The sequence below is a fragment of the Antechinus flavipes genome, chromosome 2 (genome assembly GCF_016432865.1).
Source record: "Antechinus flavipes isolate AdamAnt ecotype Samford, QLD, Australia chromosome 2, AdamAnt_v2, whole genome shotgun sequence".
NCBI classification, from domain to species: domain Eukaryota; kingdom Metazoa; phylum Chordata; class Mammalia; order Dasyuromorphia; family Dasyuridae; genus Antechinus; species Antechinus flavipes.
In genome coordinates, this window is record NC_067399.1 from 636662527 (window position 1) to 636676494 (window position 13968).

Below are 13968 nucleotides of genomic sequence, written 5' to 3' on the forward strand. Positions count from 1 at the left end.
TATATGAGCCAGGCAACTTGAACTCATTTCAAAGGGCTGCTCACTAAACTCTCAAGTTTAAACTGTCAAGTTGGATATCAGCTCCATTTTAGCAGTAATCCGTTTTTCCAGTCCAAAGATCATTTCCTTGACAGAGAAAATAAGCAAAAAAAAATTTTTTTTAAAAAGGTCCTGCCTTTTCTGTCATCCATTATTGTATCACACATCCCCCCCACTCCAGCAGCAGGTATAACCCTTATATGGAGTTCTTATACTCATAATTGCTTTAAAAGGTGTACACACACACACACACACACACATCCTTTTTGTTGTCCTTGGCTGTCCTGGCTAACTGCCATTCAATCTGATGACTCCTGACATTTTTCTTATATAGTTGTGCCATTTATGCTTTTCTATTTCTTTTGTCCTTCAATTAAACAACAATTAGCACCTACTGTATGCCAGGCCCTGTGTCAGGTCTTGGATAGGAAGATACAAAGAATGAAACAATCATTACACTAAGGAGTTTATCAGTCTTTGGTGGTTGAATTATCTGTATACCCTCACAAGTATCTGTTCAGACAACTCCCTTTTTTCTTCTTCACTGGAATTATTTGTCCTTGTGCCTTTAGAATTTCATTTTTGAGAATTTCCCATCTCAATGGAATGGCTTATAGAAAAGCATCATGTATTATGGTTCCTTTTGTTAGGAGGACCTAATCTGAGACAAGTACTGACAGAGCTATTTAGAATGTTAAAATTTGTTGAATTATTTTTCAGTTGTGTACAACTCTTAATGACCCTATTTGGGGTTTTCTTGACAAAAATACAGGAGTGGTTTGCCATTTCCTCTCCAGTTCATTTTATATGTGAGGAACTGAAGTAAATTGGGTAAAGTGACTTTCTCAGGATCACAAAGTGTTTGAAGTCGTATTTAAACTCAGAAAGACAGTGTTCACGACTCCAGGCCCAGCACTCTAACCACTGCATCACCCAGTTCTCCTGCAGAATATTAAAATATGCAACAATAAAGTAGCCTCCATTTATTAAGCACTTACTATGTGCCAGGTACTATGCTAAGTGCTGTGGTTCATAAAGGCAAAAAATTAGCCCCTGCTCACAATGTAATGGGGAGCACAACATGCAATGGTTGCACAATTAGAACAAAATGAAAGCCATCTGAGAAAGAAGGCACTGGGAAAGACTTCATACAGAAAGTGGACTTCAGCTGAGACTTTATGGAAGCTTTCATTGAGATAGACATGGGGAAGAGCATTCTAGGCATTGGGGGAGGGGGAATAGCCAGGGTAAATCCTCCGTCTGGAAATGAGTCAGGAACTTCAACAAGGCCTGTGAATCTGAGTTACATAGTACTTGCAGGGGAGGACGTTGTAAGAAGACTGAAAACCTAGCAAATAAGGGTCTAAGTTATGAAGGTCTTTAAAAGCCAAAAAGGATTTTTATATAAGAAATGGGAGCTGCTGGGATTTATTGACTATTGGTCAGATTCATGGCTTAGGAAAATCATTTTGACATCTAAATAGAACATGGATTGAAGTGAGGAGAAACTTCAGGCCAATTGAACTTGGCTATTACAGCAGGCCAGACATGAGGTGATAAGGTCCTGGATGAGCTTTGTGACAGTGTCAGAGGATAGAAGGAAGAGTTATTTTAGAATATATCACAGGGCTAGTGGACTAGCTAGTCAGTGGACTATATATGGAGCACACAGAGACCCAGGAGTTGAAGATGACACTTCAGTGAAAAGCCTAAGGAATTGGGATAATGAGAACAGGAGGAGAGAACTCTGGAAAGAGTATTTGAGGGAAGAGATGGTTTCAGTTTTGGATATAGTGAGTTTAAGATGTCCAGTAGGTGTTTGTAGAATACAGGATGAGAGGATGGGAAAGAGAAGGCTGGAAAAGTAGATGTGAGAATCATCTGCCGAGAGATGATCATTGAAATAATGGGAGTTGAGATCAAGTGAAATAGTATAGAGGGAGAAGACAGCATAGGACATAGTCTTTTGAGTCCTCCAATGTAAGAGGTGTCATCCCATATAGGATCAGACAGGTAAGTGGAGAACCAGGAGAAAGGAGTTTTACAAAAACAGAGAAGAGAAAATTGAGAAGTCATCCAAGGCTTCTGAGAGTTCAAGAGGGATTGAAGACAGAAAAGGTAAGAAATTTTAGTTCTTTCCTAACTTGAGAGAGATCAGCTTCCATTGAAAAATGAAGGCAAATTCCACATGGTATAATTAAGAGAGGGTGAGACATACAATAGGAGAGCTAGAGGGTGATAGTTATTGAGGATGGAGTTTGCAAATGAGGGAGACAAATGTTTGCACGTTTGTGGGAAGTATTGCCCAGACCTAAGGAAAACAATGGGAAGAGAGAAATTTGAAGGGACAGGAAGTGCTCTCCTATCAACCAAGTAACAACCTCTAATTTTTTTTTTTTTTTAACGAAATCTTGAACTAGATTCCACTCCACCACCCATAAGACCTTCTTATGGCCAGCTGCAACTAAAGGCACTGACCATTTTGTTTAATAAATAGCATTGATCTTGGAATCTGGAGTCAGGAGATATAGATTCAAGTCCCATTTACAATTCTTACAAGGAAAGCCTCAGTTTTGTCATCTATAAAATAAGGCTAATACTTGTACTGGGCACTTTACAGGGCCATTGTAAGGAAAGTATTTTTCACATATTGGGGCGCAAATTATTTCAATTCTACACTGTCATCTTCTTTCATGTCCCTTGCTCCTTTTCCCTACTGAAGATTTTGTCTTGCCAAACCCTAGCCTTGGATTACTCCTACCATCCACTCCCTTCATAATACTTTTTGTTCTTTAGTCGTTTTTTTTTTTTTAAATTGTGTCCAATTCCTTATGTCCCCTTTTGGGGGCTTTCTGGTAAAGACATTGGAGTAGTTTTGCCATTTCCTACTCTAGCTCATTTGACAAATGAGGAAACTGAAACAAACTGAGTTAAGTGCCTTGCCCAGGGTCACAGAACTAGCAGGTGTCTGAAACCGAACTGCAGCTCAGGAAGATGAGTCTTCCTGAATCCAGGCCCAGTACTCTATCCACTTTGCCACCTAGCTGCCCACTTATCTGCTACAGGAAGCTGGAAGGGTTCACAAAACCAGGCTGACTAGGTCCACTACAAATTTGTTTTAAACTCAACTGGGCTCTTACTGCATCAAGGCAATCCTTCTAATCTAATTTTCCTCTTCTATTTCCTGTCTCCTCCACTAGCCATGGAATTTTTTCCAAGACATTTCATGCTTCTTCAAACCCCACATGGTTCCCTTCCACTTTCCCTCTCAACTGAGAACCTTGCATCCTATTTAATGAGGGGAAAAGAAGGTATTTGCTGAGAGCTCCCTTTTCTCCCTTCATTTTCAATTCACATCACTAATGCATTTTGCCACTATCTTTTTCTTTACCCCTGTTTCACATGAAACGGCTCTCCATCTTGCCAAGGCGGACCCATCTTCTCCAGCAGGTTTCCCACTCTTAGAACCAGTCTTCAACCCATCCTTGTTTTTGAGAAACAGCCCAAGGCTTCCACTCTCTCCCTAGCCCCCACCCTTGATAAAAAGCACAAGTTATGGACAAATGGCTCGTGCGCCCCCCCAAAAAAAACAAGATCCGGCAGGACAAGGGTTACTTCTTTTAACCCTCCGTGCCATCCTTTTTAAAAAAAAGATCCTTTAGAAGTGGTTATGAGTAAAGGGCAACTTCTGGGGTCGATTCCCCTAAGAAAGCCTACATCGGCCCCCCTTCCTTGAGGATCATCCTTGCTGTTACTAGGGTTAGGATCACAGAAACAAAACAGAAAAACGGAACTAAGGTTTAAGCTCCGTCCTTGGAATCCAGGACGCAGCTCGGGACGCTCGCTAGCCCCGTGTCCGTCCGCTTGGCCATCCTCCTCCTCCGTCCCCTCCCAGGACCGTCGGGGCATTAAAGGCCTCGCGCCCACCTCCACGGCGCTGTACCTGCTCTACCTAGGGCCGGAACCCTTACACCTCCATTCTTTAAGGATGGAAGTTCTTTTACAGCCATTTTCATTGGGTTCTTCGAAAGAACCTTTCGAGGTCAAATAAGTTACTATCTCCTAAATTGTTTCCGCTGTGCTAAAAAACGCCTCCCAAAACCAAAGAAGTGAAGACAAGTCCAAAAGGCGTTCCTGCTCTCAATGGGCTTACAGTCTAATGGGGAGACAGCACACCGGCGGCTAGGCACCCACAGCTATGGGCAGGATTAGTTGGACTGAACATTAGGGAGCCAGAGAGGTGGGCCGGGGTCCCAGCTTTAGCGGAGCACCCATTTCGCGCTCGTCGGTCTTTCCCTGTTTTTCAGCTTTCGGGAGGCTTAGCTGCTGGCAAGAACTTTATCCCGACCCCTCGCCTCGGGACTGGCCTCATTTTTTTCCTTTTTCCCGGTGGTCGGTAATTTTGCTCCGGTCCCTCGAACGCGCCCAGCCCCCGCCCACGCTCGCGCGGTGCACGCCGGTCGGCCCCAGCCGCGCTGGGAGGAGAGAGGCTCCGCCATGTTCCCCGGCGGCGCTGCCGCTCGGCCCTGCTAGCCGCCGCCCCCGCCCCCGACCCCGCCCGGCCCCTCAGCTGAGCAGAGTCCCGGCCGAGCATGGCCGCCCCGGAGCCGGCGCGGACGCCGCCGCCGCCGCCCCCGCCCGGGGCAGACCGCGTAGTCAAAGGTGAGAGGCTGAGGAAGCCACGGGAGCGGGGCCAAGGAGGAGGAAGGAGGTGTCTGGCCGCCTCCGGGCGCGAGCGGGTCCGGAAGGGCGGGGGACTGCGTGGCGCGGGAGCGGGTGGTCGGCCCGAGGCCCACGGCCGCCGTGCCCCCTATGCAGGCCGCGGTCCAGCAGCACCCTCCTCCCGCCCCTGCTCAGCATGGGGGGCAACGGGAGCCGAGGGGAGTCACGGGGTACTGGAGGAGCGCGGCCGGGCCTAGCGGGGGGCCGCAGAAATGGGAACCCGAGCTGAGGGGGCTGTCAGGGCAGCGTCCTCTGAGGAGGGGCAGGGAGGGGGTCCCCAAGGCCGGGTCAGCCAAGGCCCTGCGCCGGAAAAGTTACCCGGGTGCCCTTCGAGGTGGGGGCGGGGGCGGGCGCGGGGGCGATTTTTTACGGTGTAGGTTTGCGAACCTCCGTGGGAATGTCAACTTCATAGATGTTGTGGGGGTTGGGGGGAATGGGATCGTTCCCTGCCTTGATTTGTGCTGCAGCCATATCAGTAAACCACAGGCACCCTGAAATTGTCTGCATTGCCTTAGCCACTGATTCTTTTTCCTTGGAAAGGTAGAGAACAGTACCCCATTTTCTCCTCTGTAAAATGCTGAGTGTCAGACCAGGCCGGGATTTCAGATGTGAACAGATTTTGCCCATATTAAATATTGTCTTAATTAAAGTATATATGTATGCATGTATATGTGTGTGTATATTTCCTTTTGTTTAGTTGGAGTTTTTCCCTTTTTTGGACCCCCAAATTTTGGATATCGGTACCTGTTTTCAAGCGTAACTGAGGGGGAAAACGCCTGTGCTTATGTAGATTATGTTAGCGTGTAACATTGTATCCAGTTTAACCTGAGCACACCTGGAGATTAGGGGTCCTCAAAGCCCAGCAGTGCAAGGGCAGAAAAGTTATTAGAAGGAGCTCTTGGAGGCCTTTGTGGAGTTAGTAACCCCGAGGTCCTGAAAAGGATAATTCCTCTCGTCTTCTTAAGGCTTTCATCTTCAGGAAAAGCGGGCCCTGACCCAGATAGAATCCTTTAAGGCCTGTTTAAACTCAGATATTACTCTCTTTTCAGTCTCAGCTAGTGATTTGGGTTCACTTCTGCAATCCCCCTAGGAAGATGCATCCAGCTCTAGGGTTTTACAAGGTGAGGCTTTGTGAGCTACTGCTTAATTTTCTGTCTGCCTGCTCACTGTAGTCCCTAGGCACTCTGGCAGGGATATTAGATTAAAGCAGTTACATTCCTGCAGCCTGGATTTGTGCTTTCCTTGGGCTTGTGAACCCACCCATCCTTTGTATGGTGATGCTTTATTTTTTTCTGCTTATATCATGGAAGTCAGATACATTGAGGTTTATTAGAGTAATGTGCTTTCTCCTCACATTGCATGAAAAGTAGTTGACATGGAGCAGAGGGTATTTGGATTAAGAATATAACAAATAAATATTACTTCTCCAAGGAATTTAATTGTTTGATGAACACTGCATCTTAATTATCTGTGTCCCTTTGTGACAATTGTCTTTTTTTTTTTTTTTTTTAATGGTATCTCTCAGACAGCTAGCTAGGGTGCCTAGCTTAAGGCATGTGTTCAAGAGTGGTACTAGTTAACACTCTTTATGTTCTACTTATTGAACATATTATAACATCCTAACAGTTCACCATGAACTTCAGTCACCATGAACTTCAGCATATATTCAGCAATATAGATTCAGAAAATCTTTTAAGTTTTTTTCATCTTTAGGTTTTCATTATATCCTTAATAATTAAATCAACATGATATGATGGTAGGAAGCAGCAAAACTTTAAAATTCCATTTACATTCCTATTGTTTCATTTATAGCCATATTTCTTTTAGATTTAAGATATGTACTGTTTTTTGACAGCTGGAGAAAATAATAACTTAACAAGCTAAAACCTCTTGGCATTCTTTTTCTAATTTGTCCTATGTTTTATATATACTATCTTTAAATGTACACCATGTCTTTTCAACATTGCTGTAAAGTTTTTTCTTTGTTTTCACAAATTCTGATTTTACATTTAATGCCATGGTCATTTGAGAATGGAATATGCATATTGTGATAAAGTACTCTGGAATTGAGAAATCATTAAAGAAAAGATAATCCAAATAGCCTCACTAATAAAGGTACTTGTGTTGATTACTATTATAGAATGTCAGCTGTTTCATTGTTTGCATTTGTATTTCCAATGCCTCAGACCCAGTGTTTGACACACTAATTAAAACTTGTTGCTTGACTGTTAATTTTCAGAATCAGGAAAATTGTATTTGAAGGTTGTACAGGTTTTGAAAGTTATAACAATCTGTATCATAATGTTAGTTGTGCAAGAAAAACATTTGACAAGAAATACATAAGCCTGGGATTCTATTATGAAACTATAGTATAACTGAAAAGAATGTTATCTATGTAATTTGTGTTGATTTCATGCAGCTGATTGTGGGTTATCCCCCTGACCTTTCTGTCCCTGGCTAATTAAAGCAGATGCTGCACTGATCCCATTAAGGAAAGCTTAAGCTACTTGAGAAGATCAAATTCAGCTTTCTATAGAAAACTAATGTGTACCAATTGGGTGAGACTATATACTTCCTCAAATGGTTCTATTAAATAATTGCCTCTTCCTCTATTCAAGAAACAGGAAAGAAGAACCTGGAAAAAATAAAATAAGATCAGTTCTTTATATGAGGGGTATATGTACCTGTGTGCATATGGACCTGAGTGCATTTCTGCTTTATAACCTGCCATACTACTGTTGATTGGATGTTTCAAACAGAAGACATTATATTTATCTTTTTTTATTCTCTTGTATCCCTCTAAAAAACATTAAGAAAATGTCGGGTTTTATCCTGATTATCTAGTAGTTCTATCTAATCTCATAAACAGGGATGCATTAGATTCATGAAACTAAAATGTATGGGGTGTTTTTTTTTTCCTCTTTTCAATTCAATAAGTATTTGATGATTGTTGTTCAGTGAAATGATGGGCAAAAATTTAAAAAAAAAAAACAAAAAACATTTCTTGCCTTAAAAAGAGGTAGCTTTTTTGGGTACTTACTAATATTTTTTCTAATTACATGTAAAGATAGTTTTCAGCATTTATTTATTTATTTATTTATTTGCTTTTGGGTTTTCTTTTTTTTTAATAGCTTTTTATTTTTCAAAATAAATGCAGATAGTTTTCAACACACATATTTGTAAAACCATGCGTTCCATATTTTTCTCCCTTTTCCCACACCACCCCCTCCTCTAGATAGCAAGTAATCCAATATAAGTTAAACTTGTACAAATAATTTTAAACATATTTTAAAAGAGAAAAACCAGCCAGCAAATAACAAAAAAGGTGAAAATACTATGATGTTGTGATTCAAATTCAGTTCCCCACAAATCCTCTTCTGCATGCAAATGACCCTCTCCATCACAAGTCTATTTGAATTGGCCTGAGTCACCTCATTGATGAAAAGAGCCATGTCTTATCACAGTTGATCATCACATAATCTTGTTGCTGTGCACAAAGTTCTTTTGGTTCTTCTCACTTCACTTAGCATACTTCACTTGACATCAGTTAATGTAAATCTCTCCAGGCCTTTTTGAAATCATCCTTCAGCATTAATTTTGTCAGATTTTGAGTTTCAATTTTTTCTTCCTCCCACTCTCTCCCTAAGACAACAAACAATCTGATATGTTATATATGAACACTCGTGTTAAACATTTCCACATTAGTCATGTTGTGAAAGAAGAATCAGAACACAAGGGAAAAACCACGAGAAAGAAAAAAAAAGTGAAAATAGAATCCTTCAATCTAAATTCAGACTTGGTCATTTTTTGTCTGGATGTGGATAGCATTTTCCATCAAGTCTTTTTGGAATTGTCTTGAATCATCATATTGCTGAGAACTAAGTCATTCATAATTGATCTTTGCATAATGTTGCTGTTAATTGTGTGCAATGTTCTCCTGGTTCTGTTCACTTAGCTCAGCATCAGTTCATGAAAGTCTTTCCAAGTTTTCTAAAATTCTCCTGCTCATGAAATGTGTTTCTTTCTAGAGGTTATTTAGTTCATTTTGTCATTAAGTAGGATTTCCCCCTCATCTACAGGTTCTTAGGTTGTCAGGAAGGTTGGGTTTGAGTCCTGGCACTGTCTTTACTCTCCATAAAATGCAAGTCTTGAGTGCTATCAATTTCCTCATCTATGAAATGGGAGTGAGAACAAGAAAGTAAAAGTCATTCATAAAGTTATGAATATAAATCATTTTGTGGCATCTGTATCAATTACTTATAATTGTTTTAAGTTTTTTGTGTTCAGTGACTGAATTAGAAGTAAACGGTGATGGAACTTCCCTATCTGTTTTATCCCAATCTTTGGAACAGCAAGTTGACATCATAGCATCATTTTTCATTTCATATTCTACTTGCTATGAAGATGGCCTAACTTCTATTTTTTCTGATCAGTCCATGCTGATTTGGCCTGCTACAAATTTATATGATTTAATTTTTACTGGATCTTCACTACAGCAAGACAAGACATCCTATTCTTCATTGATTGATTGACTATTCCACTTGACTTCAGCAAATTGCTCCCATTATCACCCTCATTCTCTCTTATCTCCAGCCACTCCCCATCTCCTGACTCCCATTCTTCTGCCTACCAATAGCTATAACCACATTTTCCCTCCGTCCTTAAAAAATCCTGCACTTATTCTGATCATTCTCACTACTTATTGGTCCATATCTTTCCTCTCTTTCATGGCTAAACTCTTTGAGAAAGCCACTTACAGTTGGGGTTTCCTCTTCCTTTCACTCTTGTAAACTCTCTGCAGTTTGATTTCTGATCTTATCATTCAATTGAAATTACCTTCTCCAAAATTACTTTGGTCTCTTATTGGCCAAGTTTAATGACTTTTTCTCATTCCTAATCTTCCTTGGCTTGCAGATTGGACAGGTTTACTTTAATTCTTCTAATTAATTAATTAATACTTTAATACAGAATAGTGCTCTCTGTGTTTTTTGTGACACTTGTCTCTGGGTTCTCTTTATATTGGTCTTACTGCTCCCCAGTCTCCTTTACAGATTCTTTGTTGTTTCATGCCCTCTGACTGTGAGAATCTGCCTTCGGGTCCCTTATCTTTTTACTCTCTATTATCTCATCAGTTTCAGTGGTTTCAGCTATTACCTCAAATCTCATGACCTCTACCTGTAGATATCCGTTTTTCTCTTTATCCATGCATCTTACCCTATCCTCTGCTGCTCTGTAGTCACATATCTTAATTACTTCCTAGACATTTTGAGCTGAATGTTCCATAAGTATCTCAAACTCATCTAGTCCCAAAATAGATCTTAACTTTCCTGCAAAACCTACTCTCCTTTTGAACTTTGTTATCCTGTGCAGAATATCACCATCTTCCCAGGGCCTTGATGTCATCCTTGACTCCTCATTCTCACCCCATATATCCAGTATGTTGGCAAATCTTCCCTTCCCCTTCCCAGTGTCTCCCATATATACTCTTTCACCACTCAGAGCTGCAGTTCTCATCACTTTAAGCCCTCATCCCTTCTTTTCCTGTTTCCTCCAGGATCAAACAAAAACTTCTCTCTGTGGCATTTAAAGCTCACCATAACCTGGCCCCTCTTAGCACCTTGCTCCCTGCCATGAGCTTGCCATACTCTACAACTTTTCTTAAATCCTATTTTTGCCAGGTAAGAAAGGACTTTCCTGGTCTCCCTAGTCTCTTTCAGATAACTTTTATGTAGCTTGTAAATGTTTATGTTGTCTCTATATTTATGCTTCTCTAGAGCAGGGACTGTGGGTTCAGGGGCCTGTGTCCATTGCTTTGCATAGTGCCTGGCATTACAGATGCTTTAAAATTTATTTCCCTATGAAGAACTCGGCAATTCTTTTGGCTTCTGTGGCAGGCTACGTTTTTAAGAATGTTTTTAAGTCACTTAGCAGGCTTCTTCCATGCTCTTATCTTAGCCTTACTAAAATTGTTTATTTTCATATGGGTTGGCAGGTGCCTAGGCTCATATCACTAAAGGTAATTACACTGCTTCTTTTAGGTACATTTTTCTGAATCAGTTTTAAATGTTAATTTTTATTTCAAAATCCATTTTTACCTGATTTTTAAAATCTCAAGTAAACAGACCTTAGGATTCTTTTTCTCTTATCCCCATTGAAATATTAACCCAGTTAAAACTAAGACCTAAGTGTGTCTCTAAGTAAAGCACTAGAAAATGTGAGAGAGAACTCTGTGTTGAAGAGGCCACGGAGGAATCATAGCTGTTAAGTAGAGAAGGAAGATGCATCAATGCATCTATTGATATTGTGTGGCTATGGGCAAACAATATCTTTACCGTTTGGGACCCTTGTTTTTTTCCTTCTATTAAATGGGAGGGTGAAATATGTAGCCTAAAGGTTGTCTTTGTGTAAATCTGATTGTTTGGATTTAGCAGAATTGGCCAGAGCTTTTAACAAAGCATCTCATGAGAATATCTGTATTTTATTTTGTTGTTAATGACCTTATTTCATTATAAAGACATATGTAGGAATTAGTTACATAATAATTGTTAGTATAATCAGATGCAAATTCATTAAATATGCAGCTAGTTGAAACTAATTGGATATCCTTGTATGGCTTATGTAATGAACTTTGGAATGGTAATCAATGAACAATTTTAATTGAGCTCCTACTATGTGGAGAAGAAAGTGATGGGACTTGAGAGGAGGATAACAAATCATAAGATGGCTCCTGTTCTCAAGAAGCTTATATCTAATTAAGGATGCAAGATATAAATCCATGGAGAATGATTAAATAGTGCAAAAGATCTCCTAAGCATAGGATTGATTGCCAAATAAGTGGAATAAAAAAGGATTCAGAGGAGATAGAAATCATCCCGGAATTTTTAGTGCTTAACAAAAGATTTTGTAGAGAATGCGGAACTTGAGCTGGGCTTTGAAAGATGGATAGAATATGAATAAAAAGAATGGGCAGGAATACTTTGGGAAGAGACAGGTGGGTTCAAGTTCAAATTCAGGTTCTAGGAATCATGGTTCAGCATTTTGCTTGGAGCAAGGTTTTACAATTGAGAATGGTAGGTGATAATTCTTGGAGGTAATTATGGAGTTCATTAGATTGTACATGTCCTTGGAATGTCAGACTAAAGAGTTGATTTTATGCTTGAGGTATGTGGAACATTTTTTGAGTGGGGGAGTGACAGAATTAGTGGGTTAGGAAGATTAATTAGGTAGATAATTTGCTGGGTGCATTAGAGAGGACTGAAATGGGAAGAGCAAAGAGACCAATTACATTATGGTAGAATAGGTGTTGAGAAGAGCCTGAACTAAGGTTGTAGGTAGCTATGTAAATGGAAAGGAAGAAATGGATTCAAGGACCTTTGCAAAAGACTTAGGACTCTGGCTACATATAGGGTGAAAGGAAAGAATAAATGATAATGAGAAATACCTGTGGCTTTCTTGGTAAGGTCCCGGGTGTGCTGTTAAAAGTTGTATTTTGAACAGATCTTGTGTTCTGGTTGTTATTGAATATTCATGAGCTGAACGAGTTTATAAATGCAGTTTCCTAAATCAAACCAGAACTATTCTCATAGCTTGATGAGAACACTGAATCCCATTTCAGTTTGAGAAACTTGTATTTTGGAAGTGTTTGACCTTTTAATTTTTATTAACATTTCTACCAAAAAGCAATTTTTGTTTATTTAAAAATCATTTGATTTAAACGCATATTATTAAAGCATTTGAAAATTTCAGATTCAGAAAATTCAAATCTAGGTATATTGTTTAATTTCTAGCTGGGAAAAATGATTTGCAACAATTTTTATTTTGTTAAAGTAAAGCTAAATCACATATAGAGAACAAAATGTATTTCCTTGGGCCTTGTTCCAGTTTCTGTCAGCAGTAATGGGAATAAATGTGTTTGCAGTGAAAAGAAAATAAGTACCTTCAAGGTTTCTGTCTTGATGAATCTCATAAGGAAAAGCAAGAGAGATTGGTGACTTCATATTATTTTAGAGGTGGTTAACATCTCTTTGTCAAATTTCATCTTGTATTCTTAAAAGGATTGTGTTCTACATATGTTTTTCAAGTAAGATAATGTAATTTTTTAATTTTTCAGTTGCTGGTCATATCTTCCCTCCCCCAACCTATCCACTTATCCATCTTTGTAATATAATCTGTTCCTATTTGGTCCCATCTATTTTGAGGTGATTCTCTTTTGAATACAATACTCATTTTAAGTTAATTTGGAAAACCATTTTTGTATTCTAGGATCTTTTTTAAGTCCAGCCTCAGTAATACTAAATGTAGCGGAGTCCCTTTCATAAGTCCTAAAAAAGAGCTTTTAAGCAGCAAAAGTAGATATAACAATTCATTTCACTTTGCTTTTAGAATTCTCTAGTTCTTCATTCAAAGACTGTTTGCTTTTTTGCTTTAAATATTCTGAAAAGTTTGATTATTTGGTTTTTCTGAGGATGTGGACAAGTTTAAGTTAGAGGAAATAAAAAATTGTAAAAAGTAGACAAAAAAACTTAAGCATAGTAAATCAGGATCCATTTATTATAAGAACAAAGGGCCCTATATAATTAATTTAATTGAATGTTTTAAATATTTGCATACTTATGTATATATCATTGTGTACAGGGTTGAAAGAAACAGTTCTTGCCTTCAAAGAGCTTACATTCTACTAAAATATAAGATAATTTGAGGAAAGGAAAGTTATAACTGGGAGATACTGGAAGAGCTTACTATAAGAGGTTTGAGCCATGAAAGAAGCTAGGGATTTTAAGAGGTAAGGAGAGAAAGAAAGGCTAGAACCACACCAGAGATTTTCTGGAAAGTCAGAAATATTTTCAAAATAATATTAAGATTATTTGCCTAATATTCTTCTCTCTCTCTCTCTCTTTTTTTTTTTTTTTTGAAATGTTCAATGTCTAGTTAGTGATTTTGCTTTGATATTTGGTACTGATATTCAAGAGAAAAGTTAGGGCTAATGGTAAGTTATTTGCACAGAGTTGGTAATTAAACTTCTGGGAGTTTATGAACTCACACACATAGAGAGAAAGGGGTTCCCCAAACCTTAGAGAGAGGTATACTCACTGTTAGGAGGGGTAGTTACAATGATGGTAATGTAGTGAAAATGACTGAAGATATGTAAAAGGAGTATCAGGAGAGAAGAGTGTAATAAAAGCAGAGGGAAAAGTTAAGTGTCCAGGA

The 13968-nt window shown here is 39.4% G+C and overlaps 1 protein-coding gene across 7 annotated transcripts in view; it reads left to right on the top strand.

The window, feature by feature from the left end:
* The first annotated feature begins 4541 nt into the window (after window positions 1–4541).
* Window positions 4542–13968, top strand: part of PPP3CB (protein phosphatase 3 catalytic subunit beta) — a 50222-nt gene continuing 40795 nt past the window's right edge. Inside the window, exons 1-2 of one of the 7 annotated variants that reach the window (XM_051982150.1) lie at window positions 4632–4701; window positions 5811–5882. Coding sequence is in view for 6 of the 7 variants with exons in the window: in XM_051982147.1 (XP_051838107.1) it covers window positions 4632–4701 (70 nt within the window). In the remaining variant the exon portion in view is untranslated. Of the gene's footprint in view, window positions 4702–5810; window positions 5883–13968 lie in introns of all 7 variants that reach the window. The other 6 variants (XM_051982147.1, XM_051982148.1, XM_051982144.1 and 3 more) reach the window with 6 other exon arrangements.